Source organism: Rutidosis leptorrhynchoides, chromosome 9 (genome assembly GCF_046630445.1).
Source record: "Rutidosis leptorrhynchoides isolate AG116_Rl617_1_P2 chromosome 9, CSIRO_AGI_Rlap_v1, whole genome shotgun sequence".
NCBI lineage: Eukaryota > Viridiplantae > Streptophyta > Magnoliopsida > Asterales > Asteraceae > Rutidosis > Rutidosis leptorrhynchoides.
Genome location: NC_092341.1, coordinates 250,064,457 through 250,083,736, shown reverse-complemented (window position 1 = coordinate 250,083,736; position 19,280 = coordinate 250,064,457). Strand labels below are relative to the sequence as shown.

Genomic DNA, 19,280 nt, shown 5'->3' with positions numbered 1-19,280 from the left:
CTTTAAAGTCAAAAACTTTCGTTTACCATTTTATACTTATAATCACTATTAGCGTTAATATAATACAAAAAGTAATACTAAACTACGTCATTTTTGATTGATTTAACAGACTTTAACCGAATTTTTGACTATTAATCGGCGTTGACTCAACCTTTCCCGCCTTTGACCCGGCTTTTGACCGTTGACCTACTTACTAGACGTCGAGACGGTCGAGATGGGCTAGTCACCAAAATGGCGCAAAGGCCATCGTAACGGACGTCGTTTGCAACCATAGGTATAGGAGAGTGCAATGTAGACATAATATCTTATTCCTAATGAATATAACAATGATATGCATTCTTCACTGTCTCTATTTTCACAACTAGAATCATTAACAATATGAATGCTTAAAATGTAGAAAGCAATATAAAGTTAGAAGTGCTTAAGATGGAGCTCTGGTTAACATTCCATATGGTAGGAACATCAAGTGAGCCCCATAGAGATAATTCTGAATCAATAACATAAGTCGAAGTGGAAACATTACTACTACATCCTTTTCGGCTACTTTGCATTATGGACCCTCATGGTCCAAATTTTCGCCCTAAGCACTCTGTTATACCATGATAAGCGTAAAGAGAAGCGGAGAACTTGCGTTCGTATTGCATTCTTCTCATTGATTCACTTATTGTCAATGGCTCTTCTTTCCCATCTTGAACCGGGTCAAATGCTATTTCTTGAGCCATTTCAAATGGAGAAAAGTTACAAACTGATCCAATTTTATCAGTGATGTTTAAATTAAACCCTTCTGCTGCTGCTTCTTCTTCTTCTTCTTCTTCTTCTTCAGCTTCTTCTTCTTCTTCTTCAGCTTCTTCCATTTCGCTTCTACCACTTGTATCTCCACCTGAACATGAAGCTACCTTATTATCATCAGATCTATCCACTTGAATTGGTACAGACGACTCATAGACCGTGTTGCTGTAACGATCACTCGTGTTGCATGTATCTGAAAAATTCAGCTTGTTTTCTCCGATTTCCTCGGGCTTTGCCACATCAGCATTATGATTGACAGCACGCTTAAGAGTAGTCTGTAGTGAAGTGACTGCAGCTACAGAATTGTTCCTGGCCTCAAGCCTGTGAAGAATAAGGCTAGTAATTTTAGATTTGGTTGAAAACGGTTGAGAAGAAGGCCGGAAATTCGTGCGAGTGTTGGCTCCTCGTAGTAACCGAGCGGCCTCATCATAGGCTCGAGCGGCTTGCTCAGCAGTGTCAAAAGTGCCTAACCATACTCTAACTTTTTGTATGGTGTCTTTGATTTCAGCGACCCATCTGCCAGATGGACGCTGTCGGACCCCTAAATATTTCTTCCTAGTTTGGTGGGGGCCACCGAAAGTTAGCACTGCTTCACTCACTATCCCATTCAGAGTGAAGCTTATTTCAGAACTGTGTTCTTGATCTGTAACTTGTTTTCTCTTCTTAACCATATCTCACTCCAAATCTGTCTTTATTACTGTGAGAAATCTATTATTATTGTTGTAGTTGCTGAGATGAATAACCTCAATCATGTGGTGTTTATATATAGATGCAGAAAATATTTTTCTAACCTCAACCATGTGGTGTTTAACCTCAATCATGTGGTGTTTAACCTTAATCAGTGGTGTTTAACCTCAATCAGTGGTGTTTGATGTCAAATATATAAGTTAATGAGTTGAAGTGGTCATATCTCATTGTTTGTTATAATATTAATTTTGTTTATGGATGTTGCTCCTTAACTTATCCAACCATTTAAAAACCGAAAACGTTTTAGGTTTTCTCTGTTGAGGCTACCCTTACGCAGCCTAACCAATTGACTATTGAAATTTAACAAATGTTTGTTCTAAAGACATTGTTTGATGACTAAAAAGAGTCTAGTACTCCCCTTCGGCCAGGTTAGCCCACTGTGTCCATCAAAACACACTCTGCATATTGACTTAAAGTGCCAGTTAAAGATTTGTGCAATAGTTTTTCTACACCTTAACAACAATCTTAAACCTTAAGGGTTGTCGTTAAACAAATCTTATTTTAGAAGGTAAAATTTTGATTTTTATCCTACTGTCTAAGCACTTAACTATTGAAGTTTAAAGACTGTTTAACCCACCTAAAGGAAAAGCTAAATGGGCATCAAATTTTGATACAACAAAAAAAAGAAATACTAACCAAAATCTGCTTGAGCACTTAACGTATTGCTATTGTCACCATGATGAAACATCTAATAGTGTCTTAAAGTATGATAATTTAGTTCAAGTGAAAAGTCAAAAAACTGCATATAATGGAGATTATACCGAATATGCTGTCAGTTATAAAATAAGTTAGGTTGAGGCTCTATATGGTATTATTAGATTGTTTAACAGTATCATAATATATATATATATATATATATATATAAACAAAGGTAAAAGATAAAAGGTAATAGGTAGAAGGTTTTTCCTGTTCGGGTTACCCGGGAGGTCGAGTAATCCGACCCATACTCTAATGTACGCAGCCCTTCCTGTTGGGAATTTATGGACCCAAATGTAACAACCCGTCTTTTTCCGTTTATTTATTTTAAGTCCGTTATTAATTATAACATCTCTTGTTTACTCTAGCGCATTTAAGGTAATTCGTTTAGTTAATTCACGCACCCGTTTTAAAAATCGAGGGACTAAACTCGCCAAGGGGCCAAACTAGTTGACTAGGTCAACTAGTCAAGCCCCATCCTCCTCCACTCATTCACCTCCCCAACTTGATACTTCCACTTTTTGCTCTCGAACACCCAAATCAAAGATTCATCATCTAAATTCGATCTAGCAAGCCAACATCAAAACAAATTACATATTTGGAATCCCTGTATCTTCCTCTTCAATTCCATACCAATTTCATCTCTTTTGGGTAATTTCTAAAAACTCTAGATTTCATGTTCTTAGTGTTTTTAACTTAAAAGTGTGTTAATTAGTGTCTATGGCTCAAGTCTAACATGAATATGTGATTTATTTACTTGTTCTTGTCATTTTGGTGTAACTAGCGTAAACTTGAAAAATGACTAGTTTGATCTTGAGATTTGGTTGATTAAATGTTGTTAAAATGTTAAAGTGCATGTATTAAATGTGTTACTAGCATCACTAGCTTCAATTTGATGTGTAGGTTGACTTGGAAAACTCCATTAACATGATTGTTGAATTTATGATTTTTTGGTTAGGGTTTGTGAAACAACCCAACCCGTATTCAACCCGAGTAAATTTATTTTTTCTTTTTATCATAATAATATATGCAACATTGGTCCATGTACGTTTCCGAAAACATCATCATTACAATGATAAGTTTAAACACCTTTAAAACATACAATATATAAATTAAGTTTACAAAACGGGAATGCAAACCGGGACCCATTTGACGTATCCAAAATATAATTCATGATCCGACTAGTTCACTTTACAACCAAAACCGAGCATGATGATTGAGAACGCTACCCAATCCTAATCAAAAGTATAAAGCAATCTGTAAAGCACTAGTCCCCAAGCAAACCCAATGTAGTGACCCGAACTTTTCTATGTTTATATATATTAATTGAGATTGATATTTACATGATTAAATGTTTCCAACATGTTAAGCAATCAAACTTGTTAAGACTTGATTAATTGAAATAGGTTTCATATAGACAATTGACCACCCAAGTTGACCGGTGATTCACGAACGTTAAAACTTGTAAAAACTATATGATGACATATATATGGTTATATATATAGTTAACATGATATTATGATATGTAAACATATCATTAAGTATATTAACAATGAACTACATATGTAAAAACAAGACTACTAACTTAATGATTTTGAAACGAGACATATATGTAACGATTATCGTTGTAACGACATTTAATGTATATATATCATATTAAGAGATATTCGTACATCATAATATCATGATAATATAATAATTTAAAATCTATTTTGATATTATAAACATTGGGTTAACAACATTTAACAAGATCGTTAACCTAAAGGTTTCAAAACAACATTTACATGTAACGACTAACGATGACTTAACGACTCAGTTAAAATGTATATACATCTAGTGTTTTAATATGTATTCATACACTTTTGAAAGACTTCAAGACACTTATCAAAATACTTCTACTTAACAAAAATGCTTACAATTACATCCTCGTTCAGTTTCATCAACAATTCTACTCGTATGCACCCGTATTCGTACTCGTACAATACACAGCTTTTAGATGTATGTACTATTGGTATATACACTCCAATGATCAGCTCTTAGCAGCCCATGTGAGTCACCTAACACATGTGGGAACCATCATTTGACAACTAGCATGAAATATCTCATAAAATTACAAAAATATGAGTAATCATTCATGACTTATTTACATGAAAACAAAATTACATATCCTTTATATCTAATCCATACACCAACGACCAAAAACACCTACAAACACTTTCATTCTTCAATTTTATTCATCTAATTGATCTCTCTCAAGTTCTATCTTCAAGTTCTAAGTGTTCTTCATAAATTCCAAAAGTTCTAGTTTCATAAAATCAAGAATACTTTCAAGTTTGCTAGCTCACTTCCAATCTTGTAAGGTGATCATCCAACCTCAAGAAATCTTTGTTTCTTACAGTAGGTTATCATTCTAATACAAGGTAATAATCATATTCAAACTTTGGTACAATTTCTATAACTATAACAATCTTATTTCAAGTGATGATCTTACTTGAACTTGTTTTCGTGTCATGATTTTGCTTCAAGAACTTTGAGCCATCCAAGGATCCATTGAAGCTAGATCCATTTTTCTCTTTTCCAGTAGGTTCATCCAAGGAACTTAAGGTAGTAATGATGTTCATAACATCATTCGATTCATACATATAAAACTATCTTATTCGAAGGTTTAAACTTGTAATCACTAGAACATAGTTTAGTTAATTCTAAACTTGTTCGCAAACAAAAGTTAATCCTTCTAACTTGACTTTTAAAATCAACTAAACACATGTTATATATCTATATGATATGCTAACTTAATGATTTAAAACCTGGAAACACGAAAAACACCGTAAAACCGGATTTACGCCGTCGTAGTAACACCGCGGGCTGTTTTGGGTTAGTTAATTAAAAACTATGATAAACTTTGATTTAAAAGTTTTTATTCTGAGAAAATGATTTTTATTATGAACATGAAACTATATCCAAAAATTATGGTTAAACTCAAAGTGGAAGTATGTTTTCTAAAATGGTCATCTAGACGTCGTTCTTTCGACTGAAATGACTACCTTTACAAAAATGACTTGTAACTTATTTTTCCGACTATAAACCTATACTTTTCTGTTTAGATTCATAAAATAGAGTTCAATATGAAACCATAGCAATTTGATTCACTCAAAACGGATTTAAAATGAAGAAGTTATGGGTAAAACAAGATTGGATAATTTTTCTCATTTTAGCTACGTGAAAATTGGTAACAAATCTATTCCAACCATAACTTAATCAACTTGTATTGTATATTATGTAATCTTGAGATACCATTGACACGTATACAATGTTTCGACCTATCATGTCAACACATCTATATATATTTCGGAACAACCATAGACACTCTATATGTGAATGTTGGAGTTAGCTATACAGGGTTGAGGTTGATTCCAAAATATATATAGTTTGAGTTGTGATCAATACTGAGATACGTATACACTGGGTTGTGGATTGATTCAAGATAATATTTATCGATTTATTTCTGTACATCTAACTGTGGACAACTAGTTGTAGGTTACTAACGAGGACAGCTGACTTAATAAACTTAAAACATCAAAATATATTAAAAGTGTTGTAAATATATTTTGAACATACTTTGATATATATATGTATATATTGTTATAGGTTCGTGAATCAACCAGTGGCCAAGTCTTACTTCCCGACGAAGTAAAAATCTGTGAAAGTGAGTTATAGTCCCACTTTTAAAATCTAATATTTTTGGGATGAGAATACATGCAGGTTTTATAAATGATTTACAAAATAGACACAAGTACGTGAAACTACATTCTATGGTTGAATTATCGAAATCGAATATGCCCCTTTTTATTAAGTCTGGTAATCTAAGAATTAGGGAACAGACACCCTAATTGACGCGAATCCTAAAGATAGATCTATCGGGCCTAACAAACCCCATCCAAAGTACCGGATGCTTTAGTACTTCGAAATTTATATCATATCCGAAGGGTGTCCCGGAATGATGGGGATATTCTTATATATGCATCTTGTTAATGTCGGTTACCAGGTGTTCACCATATGAATGATTTTTATCTCTATGTATGGGATGTGTATTGAAATATGAAATCTTGTGGTCTATTATTATGATTTGATATATATAGGTTAAACCTATAACTCACCAACATTTTTGTTGACGTTTTAAGCATGTTTATTCTCAGGTGATTATTAAGAGCTTCCGCTGTCGCATACTTAAATAAGGACGAGATTTGGAGTCCATGTTTGTATGATATTGTGTAAAAACTGCATTCAAGAAACTTATTTTGTTGTAACATATTTGTATTGTAAACCATTATGTAATGGTCGTGTGTAAACAGGATATTTTAGATTATCATTATTTGATAATCTACGTAAAGCTTTTTAAACCTTTATTGATGAAATAAAGGTTATGGTTTGTTTTAAAATGAATGCAGTCTTTGAAAAACGTCTCATATAGAGGTCAAAACCTCGCAACGAAATCAATTAATATGGAACGTTTTTAATCAATAAGAACGGGACATTTCAGTTGGTATCAGAGCGTTGGTCTTAGAGAACCAGAAAATTTGCATTAGTGTGTCTTATCGAGTTTGTTAGGATGCATTAGTGAGTCTGGACTTCGACCGTGTTTTCTTTAAAAATGATTGCTTAACATTTTTGTTGGAAACTATATATTTTTAACATATGAATATTATGTGATATATTAATCTCTTATCGTGTTTGATATTATGTGATAGATGTCTACCTCTAGAACAAGTCCCATTGACTTACCTAATAATAATGAAGAGTCAAATGTAAATTGGAATGATTCGTGGACTGATTCACAAGTTCCCGAAGAGGAACCGGAAGAAGAGTCGGAACCGGAAGAAGAATCGGAACCGGAAGAAGAATCGGAACCGGAAGAAGAAATAGAACCGGTGGGGGAAATAATAAAACGGTTAAGTAAAAAAGAATCCTCAACCAACCGACCAAGGTTAATTATGGTCAATGGTGTTTCCGCCAAGGAAGCAAAATATTGGGAGGATTACCAATTCTCCGATGAATCGGATTCCGACGAGAATTCCGATGATGTTATAGAAATTACCCCAACTGAATTTAAAAAGGCAAAAGAAAATAATAAGGGAAAGGGCATAAAAATAGAGAAATCTAATTCCAACCCCGATGAACTTTATATGTATCGTCAACCCCCGAAGTTCTTAAGTTGTAACAATGACCCGGGAACCTCTAAACCACCAGGTTTTTCTAAACCAATGTGGAAAATTACGGCTCGTATTAGGGGAACATCATATATCCCTAGAAACTTGGCAAAACGAACCAAAACCGAAGAAGAAGAAACGAGCGAGTCGGAATAAGATAGTTGTATTCGTGTGGTGTAATATATGTAATATAGTGTGCTTATGCTTTATGATATATGTAAAAATTGCTTGTATTAATAAGTATTTTTTTTATGAATCTAACTCTTGTCTATTTTACAGTTTAAAAACACAAAATGGATAGACAACCCAATATTTTAAGAGACCTACCCGGAGACTGTAGCGACCCCGACAAATCGTCAAGTGACGGCGTCGGCTACGTGGGTCCCATTACCTGATTATAAGTCTTTAAGATAACGTTTGACCAAAATATGTCGCCTTCATTTCAAAATAAAGATTGTTTCAAAGTTTACAAGAATTGTTCAACCAAAAGTTAAGTTACAACGTTATAAGTACGATTGAAATCTAGGCGACACGGTTTAAAGTAAAGTCAAAAGACGCTCCAAGTAATGCATGTATACTCGACATCCAATGCAAGTATCAAATAGTGAGCGGAAGCATGTATCACATATCGTGCAAGACCTGAGAAAAACATAGAGAAATCTGTCAACGAAAACGTTGGTGAAATCATAGGTTTAGTAAGTATTAAACGTTGTATTTGAACCACAAGATTTTGTATTTCCATAACGTAGATTATCCAAATCATTTGCATTCCAAAAGTGTTGTTATACGCGAGCACTCAATTATCAAAACTTAACCAACGTTACCCCATCACACAGTGCTAGAACCCGCACTAAAACACAAAAATATATTTCATCCGCATAACGGTAGCGAACCGTCCGAATGAGGGTTTGTTAAACCCGTATGGCCACACAATATAAGTTCTCGCTTACTCCCTGCAAGTGTAACTAATGATAATCGAATTGAGGCATTTTTGTTCTAACTCGCACGTGGAATGTTTGTTTTCACACTTGTGTTCAAAACATAAAAGTAAGTAGTACAAGATGTAACAAAGTATATGTTTTCTCAGCCCACGATTTAAAAGTATAAAAGTTGTTGAAAAGGTGGGACTATGATCTCACCTCGAGTGCACGAGTATAAAGGTACTTCAACAAGTAAACGTGTGCATGAAAGTTGCTTAGTCTTGACCTAAACAAGTAAGTTATATCAATTAACCGGTTACGACACAAGGTCGGGTGAAATGTGTTCAATTAGTCCTATGGCTCAATACGACTCGATTAAATATAGCATGTGAATCACGTTGTCAAGTTTCATACAAGAAACACGTATAAAAGCATGTTAGAATGATTGTATAAAAGTTTGGTTAAGTTTGACTAAAAGTCAAACTTGGTCAAAGTCAACGAAAAAGTCAACGCGTTCGGGTCGGGTCCCGGACTATTTTTCTATGCTAAATATTCATATACAAGTATATTAAAACAAGTTTCATGTGAATCGTAGGTCGATAGCTAGTCAAACATTTCGCGTGAAAAGTGACAAAGTGAGCAGAATTCTGGCCAGGCCAATCCGCGCGCCGCGCGGGGATGGGGCGCGCCGCGCCACCATCTGGGCAGAGATTTCTGGTCAGTTTTTCAAAGTATGCACGAACCAAACATCAAACATTCACCATTTATGATCCGCAAACAACCAAAACATGTATCTTATATCCTCGGAAAGGTATTTTGACGAGCAATACAACTAACCACATATCATCAAACAAAAACATCATTTACAATAGCCGAAATTTCATCAAGTGATCAATAAAAGTCCATTTTCAAAGTTTCAAGTTCGTAAAACGTATTTTATGATTCGGGAATCCAATTTACACATACGATATGCCGTTTCGAAGGTAATTAAGTATACATTTCATCTAAACACTTACTAACAACATTAACAAGCATTCAACGCATCAAAAGATCATTTCAAAGTCTATCAACCCTAATCAAACATCACAAAATCCTTAATCGGGTTTTTGAAGTTTTCTTAATCAACCTACACATCAAAATGTAGCTAATGATACTAGTAACACAATTAAAACATGAACTTTAACAATTAAACAACTTTAACTCTTCCAAAATCAAGGATTTAGCACACCCATTTCAAATGTTCAAACTAGTTACTCAAAACAACGAATCGAGCAAACAAAACATATATTCATGTTATACACGAGCCATAGACACTAACCAACACAATTTCAAGTCAAAAACACGAATTTATAGAAATCTAGAGTTTTTAGAAAGTTACCCAAACTTGATGAAATTGGTATCAAAATGTAGAGGATGAAGAGAGGATCACGAATATGTAATTTGTTTTGAAGTTTGCTTCCCGATCCGAATTTAGATGATGAATGTTTGAATTGGGTGTTTGTGTGTGTGTTCTTGCTAGAGAGAAAGAGAGAGGGATGGAGGTGATTGAATGGTGAGGAAGGTGGGGAGGTGGTGGCTAGTTGCCCCAATTTGGCCAAGTGACGAGATTGGTCCCTCAAGTTTCAAAGCGGGTGCGGTAATTAACCAAACGAATATTTTAAAACGCTCGAGTAACGGGTGATGTCAAAATTAAATAGCGGGAATATAATGAACGTTACTCACGGAAACTATTAATTTAAATACGAAAGATTATGTTTTAAAAAAAAAGACGGTGTTAAAATTAAATTTAACGGAAAAACGCGGGATGTTACATTATCCACACCTCAAAAGAAATTTCGTCCCGAAATTTAGTTGGAAGTAGTAGTCGATATCTCTTACTCGAGACTTTACGTTGTTCATAATATGAATAAGTGTAGGTACGTCCTTGAGTGTTCTCATGAATTTGGATAGTCAGGGTTTTACGTTGTATTAAAGTTTGGTTTTACGATCCCCGATTTCAACTGGTTTTCCTATGAAGAGAAGTTTGTCATCGATAGTTGATGTACCTAGCAGGATTGCACGTTCCTGTTCCACAGGACACGTTTCTAAGTTTGTTACACGAAATGTAGGGTAAACGGAAACTTAATTGAGTCTGAAGTTCTAAACGATAGGAAGCGGTTCCAATATGCCCCAAGGTTTCAAAAGGTTCGATATTGCGGATATAGCCTTTCTCGATTTCCCAAATTGGATTACACCTTTCCAAGGTGCGGTTTCTCAATATTACGCGGTTACACACTGGGATTTGTGAGGTTTTCATCTAAGTTTGGTATGACTCTTTTGGGCGACTACGGGTCGTCTCGAGCCCTTCTCGGACTTGGATTATCTCAATTGTTGTTTCTTGATGGAGTTCAGATTTCGGTGGTTGATGCTTTGGTTAAATGAACAGGGGTATGACATTAGCGGTCATATAAGGTTTCGGAAAGTGCGCGTGAACACACGAGTGGTAACTACTGTTGTAAGAGTGGTCTACTAAAGGTGACAATACGAGTTTGTGACATGTCTTTCCAAGACGTAAATCGTTCGTTTGCTCGGTTCGTCAGTTTGTGGGTGGTACGCGGTACTCATGTCTAAGCGGGTTCCCAAGGTTTCTTGTAAAACTAGAAGTGAAACGAGTATTTCGATACGGAATAATTGACAAAGATACACCGTGTTGGAATAGAATCTCTTAAGATACGTTTGAACAAGTTAGTTAGGGTTCGAAAAATGTTCATTAGGACTATTCACCCTCGTGGCGAATACTTATGTAATATGAGGAGTTTCTCTATCCATGGAGAAATGTTACAAGGAGTTTCTTTAAACGGAAATGCGAACGGTAAAGATAGTAGTGAAATGAGGACTTAGAATAGGATGAGTTTACATCTCGAGGTTGCTATAACGTGCCTCTAGTTGTCAAAAGTTGAAGTCTGAAAGAGAAACGAGGTAGTACACGTAGTTGTATAGTTCGGGGTTGAATAATAGTTGACCGATTATCAGAATACAAGGGCGTTAAGTCAAAGAAGAGTGAAGTATCGTTGGATTGTGTGCTATCTTAAATTCCAGTAATATCAGACGGTGACGGTGAAATAACAGAGGTATGTAGTGTGGTATGTGATGACGAGAAGATTGATCGGATCCACAATTTAGTATTCGAATTCTTCGTGTAAAATAACGAATTTTAGTTATGTTGATTTTTGAGTCGAGAGAGTATGCCTTTCGGCGTTCATGTAGAAATATTTCCATGTTTGAGTTCCATCTGTTGCTATACGATTTTAACTAGAAATGTTGGTGTGAAGAATCACGCTCAAGGTTCGAACACGGAGAGGTTCAGAGTTTTCCTTAGTGAGTTAATGAGTTTAAAAGTCGTGTGACACCGTGTGATACCATTCTGTAACACCCCAGCTTAACATGACCACAATATTGTCCGCTTTGCCCGCAGGCGCACGGCTTTTTTTTTTTTTTTTTTTTTTTTTTTTTTTTTCTTGGCGATAACACACGAGAAAAGTCAGAAATGAATCTTCGGTAACAACCGGTGAGATCTAATATTTTTACGAATATAAGTCTGAGTTGGGAGAGTTTCCTGATTACATGTGGCTTGATTTCGAGATTGATTGTAATGCCTTGACCATTAACATCATGGTCTAGAAAATTTGACTTCGTTCAACAGAAATTCTCACTCGGAGAATTTGGTATAAAGTTGCTCTTTTCTCAAAAGTTCGAGCGTAAGATGGTGATGTTGTTCGTTTTCCTTCTTTACTTAAATAAGTTAAGATGTCATCTATAAATACGATAACAGATTAGTCTATATGAATTTGCATACGCGGTTCAAGAGGTTTATGGATACGGGCGAGCCCTAAATAAATCAAGCGGTACTAAGAGAGATTTACAACTAACGTTGCGAGTTCGGAAAGTGGCTTAGGAGACATCGTCTCACTTAACCCCCAATTGATGATAACCGGAACGGAGGTCGATTTGGAACATACGGGATTCGTGCAAATAATCATGAGGTCATGGATGCGAGGGAGAGGGTATCGGTTTCCAACCGAAAATTACTCAGTTCACAATAATCTATACAAGATGATGGGGAAACATTTTTTTTTTTTTTTTTTTTTTTAGGCACACAATAAAATTTATAGGTGTCAAGTCAAAAGTCTTAACGTATTTCATCCAATAAAATTTATAGGCACACAATATTTTCCGTCGGTCACTTAAATCGTCTAAGTAGTATCTGGGGGAAAGAGGTGGAATATAAAGAGCACGAGTCAAATCCTTGGTTATAAAACGTCTAACGGTACTCGAATCGAATAAGTATGAAATATACAGTTTGTTGTGAAGAAACGTACCCGTGACTAGTCCATCATCGTCTCGGGCATCCTAGATGTCGATGTTGTAAGTTCAACGGCGCGCGTTGGTTTTTACTTTATTCTTTGGGCATTCATTCCTAAAATGACCCGATTGGCCGCATTTGTAGCAAATACTCGGCTTTGGTGCGTCGGGCCCCTTTTGAGTGACGGGGGCGGTACTTCCACAATACTTGGCAATATGACCACTACCTTGGCACCGATGGCAAATTAGCTTGCCACATTCACCAAAATGATGCTTGTGGCATTTGTTGCAAAAAGGTCGTGTCCCGGCATAACTTTTCTTGCCGACGGGGGTGAGAGGTTCCTTGGAAAAGTTGTTGTTGTAGTTACTCGATTGGGGGGCTTCTCATTTTCTTTTGTTGTCACCCGACTCATCCTCGGCTTTAGGTGCCGGCACTTCAATCTCGTCTACCGTTTCGATCAATTGACGGGCCATATTCAGGGCCTCTTGGTGATTACTGGGTTTGGATGACATTACTCCTTGTTTGATGCTCTTGGGAAGACCATCCATGTAAAGTTCAACCCTTAGAGGTTCGGGGGTCACGAGGTTTGGGCACATCAAGGATAGCTCAGAAAATCGTTGATTATATGCCTTTAGGTCATTTCCGACCGCTTTTAAAGTTCTTAGTTCGTGTTCGAGCTTACGGGTCTCTTCGCGCGGGAAGTATTCGGTGATCATCTTTTTCTTTAAGTCGGCCTATGAGAGAGTGTGAGCTTCATCGATACCCACCGACAGCACATACGTATTCCACCATGTGAGGGCGATACCGGCAAAAGTGTGGGTGGAATATTTGACTTTGTCTTGGTACCGACAACCGCTTATGCTAAAAACGGCTTCTGTTTGCTCAAACCATCGGGTGAGCACAACCGGTCCTCCGGTCCCATCGAAGGTGTGAGGTTTGCACCCCATGAAAGTTTTGTAGGAGCAACTCTCGTTTGAATTACCGGCTCCATGGTTGTTGTGGTTGTGGTTGTTATTGATGTCGGAGGAGATACTAGCCATAGCCGCACCTATGGCGGTGGCTATCATGCGTTGAAAAGCTTGTTCGGAAGTTTCATTACGTGGCCCGCGACGGGGAGGCATTGTTCCTTCAAGACACAAGAATATCGTTGATTAGTATTCTCAATAATACTAATCATGATATGGAATGATGATGTAGAGAAAATTTTCCTTGACTCGCCTTAAATTCTTTATGTCATAATGTCGGAATGTCCATATGAATCACCGTAATATAATCCCGGAAATTATATTACCCTGATTCTCATGTGCATTTAACATTACTTCATAAAGTCAAGGTGGCGCGTCAACAAAATTTATCAACGTAAGATCAAGATCGAATACGAGTTGGATATGATAGAAGAGTTCGAGTATAAATGCACAAATAGTCAAGTAATTCCTACTTCTGTCTATATGCCGGTTGTAGTCTAGATTCACCTATGTACCCTATGACTCGGGGTGGACACAAATGAACTCTAAATCCCTACAACCAAGGCTCTGATACCACTTGTAGCGACCCCGACAAATCGTCAAGTGACGGCGTCGGCTACGTGGGTCCCATTACCTGATTATAAGTCTTTAAGATAACGTTTGACCAAAATATGTCGCCTTCATTTCAAAATAAAGATTGTTTCAAAGTTTACAAGAATTGTTCAACCAAAAGTTAAGTTACAACGTTATAAGTACGATTGAAATCTAGGCGACACGGTTTAAAGTAAAGTCAAAAGACGCTCCAAGTAATGCATGTATACTCGACATCCAATGCAAGTATCAAATAGTGAGCGGAAGCATGTATCACATATCGTGCAAGACCTGAGAAAAACATAGAGAAATCTGTCAACGAAAACGTTGGTGAAATCATAGGTTTAGTAAGTATTAAACGTTGTATTTGAACCACAAGATTTTGTATTTCCATAACGTAGATTATCCAAATCATTTGCATTCCAAAAGTGTTGTTATACGCGAGCACTCAATTATCAAAACTTAACCAACGTTACCCCATCACACAGTGCTAGAACCCGCACTAAAACACAAAAATATATTTCATCCGCATAACGGTAGCGAACCGTCCGAATGAGGGTTTGTTAAACCCGTATGGCCACACAATATAAGTTCTCGCTTACACCCTGCAAGTGTAACTAATGATAATCAAATTGAGGCATTTTTGTTCTAACTCGCACGTGGAATGTTTGTTTTCACACTTGTGTTCAAAACATAAAAGTAAGTAGTACAAGATGTAACAAAGTATATGTTTTCTCAGCCCACGATTTAAAAGTATAAAAGTTGTTGAAAAGGTGGGACTATGATCTCACCTCGAGTGCACGAGTATAAAGGTACTTTAACAAGTAAACGTGTGCATGAAAGTTGCTTAGTCTTGACCTAAACAAGTAAGTTATATCAATTAACCGGTTACGACACAAGGTCGGGTGAAATGTGTTCAATTAGTCCTATGGCTCAATACGACTCGATTAAATATAGCATGTGAATCACGTTGTCAAGTTTCATACAAGAAACAAGTATAAAAGCATGTTAGAATGATTGTATAAAAGTTTGGTTAAGTTTGACTAAAAGTCAAACTTGGTCAAAGTCAACGAAAAAGTCAACGCGTTCGGGTCGGGTCCCGGACTATTTTTCTATGCTAAATATTCATATACAAGTATATTAAAACAAGTTTCATGTGAATCGGAGGTCGATAGCTAGTCAAACATTTCGCGTGAAAAGTGACAAAGTGAGCAGAATTCTGGCCAGGCCAATCCGCGCGCCGCGCGGGGATGAGGCGCGCCGCGCCACCATCTGGGCAGAGATTTCTGGTCAGTTTTTCAAAGTATGCACGAACCAAACATCAAACATTCACCATTTATGATCCGCAAACAACCAAAACATGTATCTTATATCTTCGGAAAGGTATTTTGACGAGCAATACAACTAACCACATATCATCAAACAAAAACATCATTTACAATAGCCGAAATTTCATCAAGTGATCAATAAAAGTCCATTTTCAAAGTTTCAAGTTCGTAAAACGTATTTTATGATTCGGGAATCCAATTTACACATACGATATGCCGTTTCGAAGGTAATTAAGTATACATTTCATCTAAACACTTACTAACAACATTAACAAGCATTCAACGCATCAAAAGATCATTTCAAAGTCTATCAACCCTAATCAAACATCACAAAATCCTTAATCGGGTTTTTGAAGTTTTCTTAATCAACCTACACATCAAAATGTAGCTAATGATACTAGTAACACAATTAAAACATGAACTTTAACAATTAAACAACTTTAACTCTTCCAAAATCAAGGATTTAGCACACCCATTTCAAATGTTCAAACTAGTTACTCAAAACAACGAATCGAGCAAACAAAACATATATTCATGTTATACACGAGCCATAGACACTAACCAACACAATTTCAAGTCAAAAACACGAATTTATAGAAATCTAGAGTTTTTAGAAAGTTACCCAAACTTGATGAAATTGGTATCAAAATGTAGAGGATGAAGAGAGGATCACGAATATGTAATTTGTTTTGAAGTTTGCTTCCCGATCCGAATTTAGATGATGAATGTTTGAATTGGGTGTTTGTGTGTGTGTTCTTGCTAGAGAGAAAGAGAGAGGGATGGAGGTGATTGAATGGTGAGGAAGGTGGGGAGGTGGTGGCTAGTTGCCCCAATTTGGCCAAGTGACGAGATTGGTCCCTCAAGTTTCAAAGCGGGTGCGGTATTTAACCAAACGAATATTTTAAAACGCTCGAGTAACGGGTGATGTCAAAATTAAATAGCGGGAATATAATGAACGTTACTCACGGAAACTATTAATTTAAATACGAAAGATTATGTTTTAAAAAAAAAAGACGGTGTTAAAATTAAATTTAACGGAAAAACGCGGGATGTTACATTATCCACACCTCAAAAGAAATTTCGTCCCGAAATTTAGTTGGAAGTAGTAGTCGATATCTCTTACTCGAGACTTTACGTTGTTCATAATATGAATAAGTGTAGGTACGTCCTTGAGTGTTCTCATGAATTTGGATAGTCAGGGTTTTACGTTGTATTAAAGTTTGGTTTTACGATCCCCGATTTCAACTGGTTTTCCTATGAAGAGAAGTTTCTCATCGATAGTTGATGTACCTAGCAGGATTGCACGTTCCTGTTCCACATGACACGTTTCTAAGTTTGTTACACGAAATGTAGGGTAAACGGAAACTTAATTGAGTCTGAAGTTCTAAACGATAGGAAGCGGTTCCAATATGCCCCAAGGTTTCAAAAGGTTCGATATTGCGGATATAGCCTTTCTCGATTTCCCAAATTGGATTACACCTTTCCAAGGTGCGGTTTCTCAATATTACGCGGTTACACACTGGGATTTGTGAGGTTTTCATCTAAGTTTGGTATGACTCTTTTGGGCGACTACGGGTCGTCTCGAGCCCTTCTCGGACTTGGATTATCTCAATTGTTGTTTCTTGATGGAGTTCAGATTTCGGTGGTTGATGCTTTGGTTAAATGAACAGGGGTATGACATTAGCGGTCATATAAGGTTTCGGAAAGTGCGCGTGAACACACGAGTGGTAACTACTGTTGTAAGAGTGGTCTACTAAAGGTGACAATACGAGTTTGTGACATGTCTTTCCAAGACGTAAATCGTTCGTTTGCTCGGTTCGTCAGTTTGTGGGTGGTACGCGGTACTCATGTCTAAGCGGGTTCCCAAGGTTTCTTGTAAAACTAGAAGTGAAACGAGTATTTCGATACGGAATAATTGACAAAGATACACCGTGTTGGAATAGAATCTCTTAAGATACGTTTGAACAAGTTAGTTAGGGTTCGAAAAATGTTCATTAGGACTATTCACCCTCGTGGCGAATACTTATGTAATATGAGGAGTTTCTCTATCCATGGAGAAATGTTACAAGGAGTTTCTTTAAACGGAAATGCGAACGGTAAAGATAGTAGTGAAATGAGGACTTAGAATAGGATGAGTTTACATCTCGAGGTTGCTATAACGTGCCTCTAGTTGTCAAAAGTTGAAGTCTGAAAGAGAAACGAGGTAGTACACGTAGTTGTATAGTTCGGGGTTGAATAATAGTTGACCGATTATCAGAACACAAGGGCGTTAAGTCAAAGAAGAGTGAAGTATCGTTGGATTGTGTGCTATCTTAAATTCCAGTAATATCAGACGGTGACGGTGAAATAACAGAGGTATGTAGTGTGGTATGTGATGACGAGAAGATTGATCGGATCCACAATTTAGTATTCGAATTCTTCGTGTAAAATAACGAATTTTAGTTATGTTGATTTTTGAGTCGAGAGAGTATGCCTTTCGGCGTTCATGTAGAAATATTTCCATGTTTGAGTTCCATCTGTTGCTATACGATTTTAACTAGAAATGTTGGTGTGAAGAATCACGCTCAAGGTTCGAACACGGAGAGGTTCAGAGTTTTCCTTAGTGAGTTAATGAGTTTAAAAGTCGTGTGACACCGTGTGATACCATTCTGTAACACCCCAGCTTAACATGACCACAATATTGTCCGCTTTGCCCGCAGGCGCACGGCTTTTTTTTTTTTTTTTTTTTTTTTTTCTTGGCGATAACACACGAGAAAAGTCAGAAATGAATCTTCGGTAACAACCGGTGAGATCTAATATTTTTACGAATATAAGTCTGAGTTGGGAGAGTTTCCTGATTACATGTGGCTTGATTTCGAGATTGATTGTAATGCCTTGACCATTAACATCATGGTCTAGAAAATTTGACTTCGTTCAACAGAAATTCTCACTCGGAGAATTTGGTATAAAGTTGCTCTTTTCTCAAAAGTTCGAGCGTAAGATGGTGATGTTGTTCGTTTTCCTTCTTTACTTAAATAAGTTAAGATGTCATCTATAAATACGATAACAGATTAGTCTATATGAATTTGCATACGCGGTTCAAGAGGTTTATGGATACGGGCGAGCCCTAAATAAATCAAGCGGTACTAAGAGAGATTTACAACTAACGTTGCGAGTTCGGAAAGTGGCTTAGGAGACATCGTCTCACTTAACCCCCAATTGATGATAACCGGAACGGAGGTCGATTTGGAACATACGGGATTCGTGCAAATAATCATGAGGTCATGGATGCGAGGGAGAAATTTCATCAAGTGATCAATAAAAGTCCATTTTCAAAGTTTCAAGTTCGTAAAACGTATTTTATGATTCGGGAATCCAATTTACACATACGATATGCCGTTTCGAAGGTAATTAAGTATACATTTCATCTAAACACTTACTAACAACATTAACAAGCATTCAACGCATCAAAAGATCATTTCAAAGTCTATCAACCCTAATCAAACATCACAAAATCCTTAATCGGGTTTTTGAAGTTTTCTTAATCAACCTACACATCAAAATGTAGCTAATGATACTAGTAACACAATTAAAACATGAACTTTAACAATTAAACAACTTTAACTCTTCCAAAATCAAGGATTTAGCACACCCATTTCAAATGTTCAAACTAGTTACTCAAAACAACGAATCGAGCAAACAAAACATATATTCAT

General features: G+C 36.6%; 1 protein-coding gene across 1 annotated transcript; it reads right to left on the bottom strand.

Annotated features, from left to right (window-relative positions):
• Nucleotides 1-560: 560 nt before the first annotated feature.
• Nucleotides 561-1,460, bottom strand: LOC139868676 (ethylene-responsive transcription factor ERN1-like). Its single transcript, XM_071857009.1, has 2 exons — nucleotides 866-1,460; nucleotides 561-811 (listed from the first exon to the last, which is right to left on the bottom strand). Exons 1-2 carry the CDS (start codon nucleotides 1,458-1,460, stop codon nucleotides 561-563), a joined length of 846 nt encoding a protein of 281 aa, XP_071713110.1.
• Nucleotides 1,461-19,280: the final 17,820 nt, after the last annotated feature.

Bases quoted from the DNA above. Each gene is read 5' to 3' on its own strand.
- LOC139868676 (XM_071857009.1), bottom strand. From the start codon at position 1,460: ATGGTTAAGAAGAGAAAACAAGTTACAGATCAAGAACACAGTTCTGAA. The intron at 812-865 runs GTAGAAGCGAAA...CTGAAGAAGAAG, and splicing joins TTCAGGTGGAGATACAAGTG to AAGAAGAAGAAGAAGAAGCA.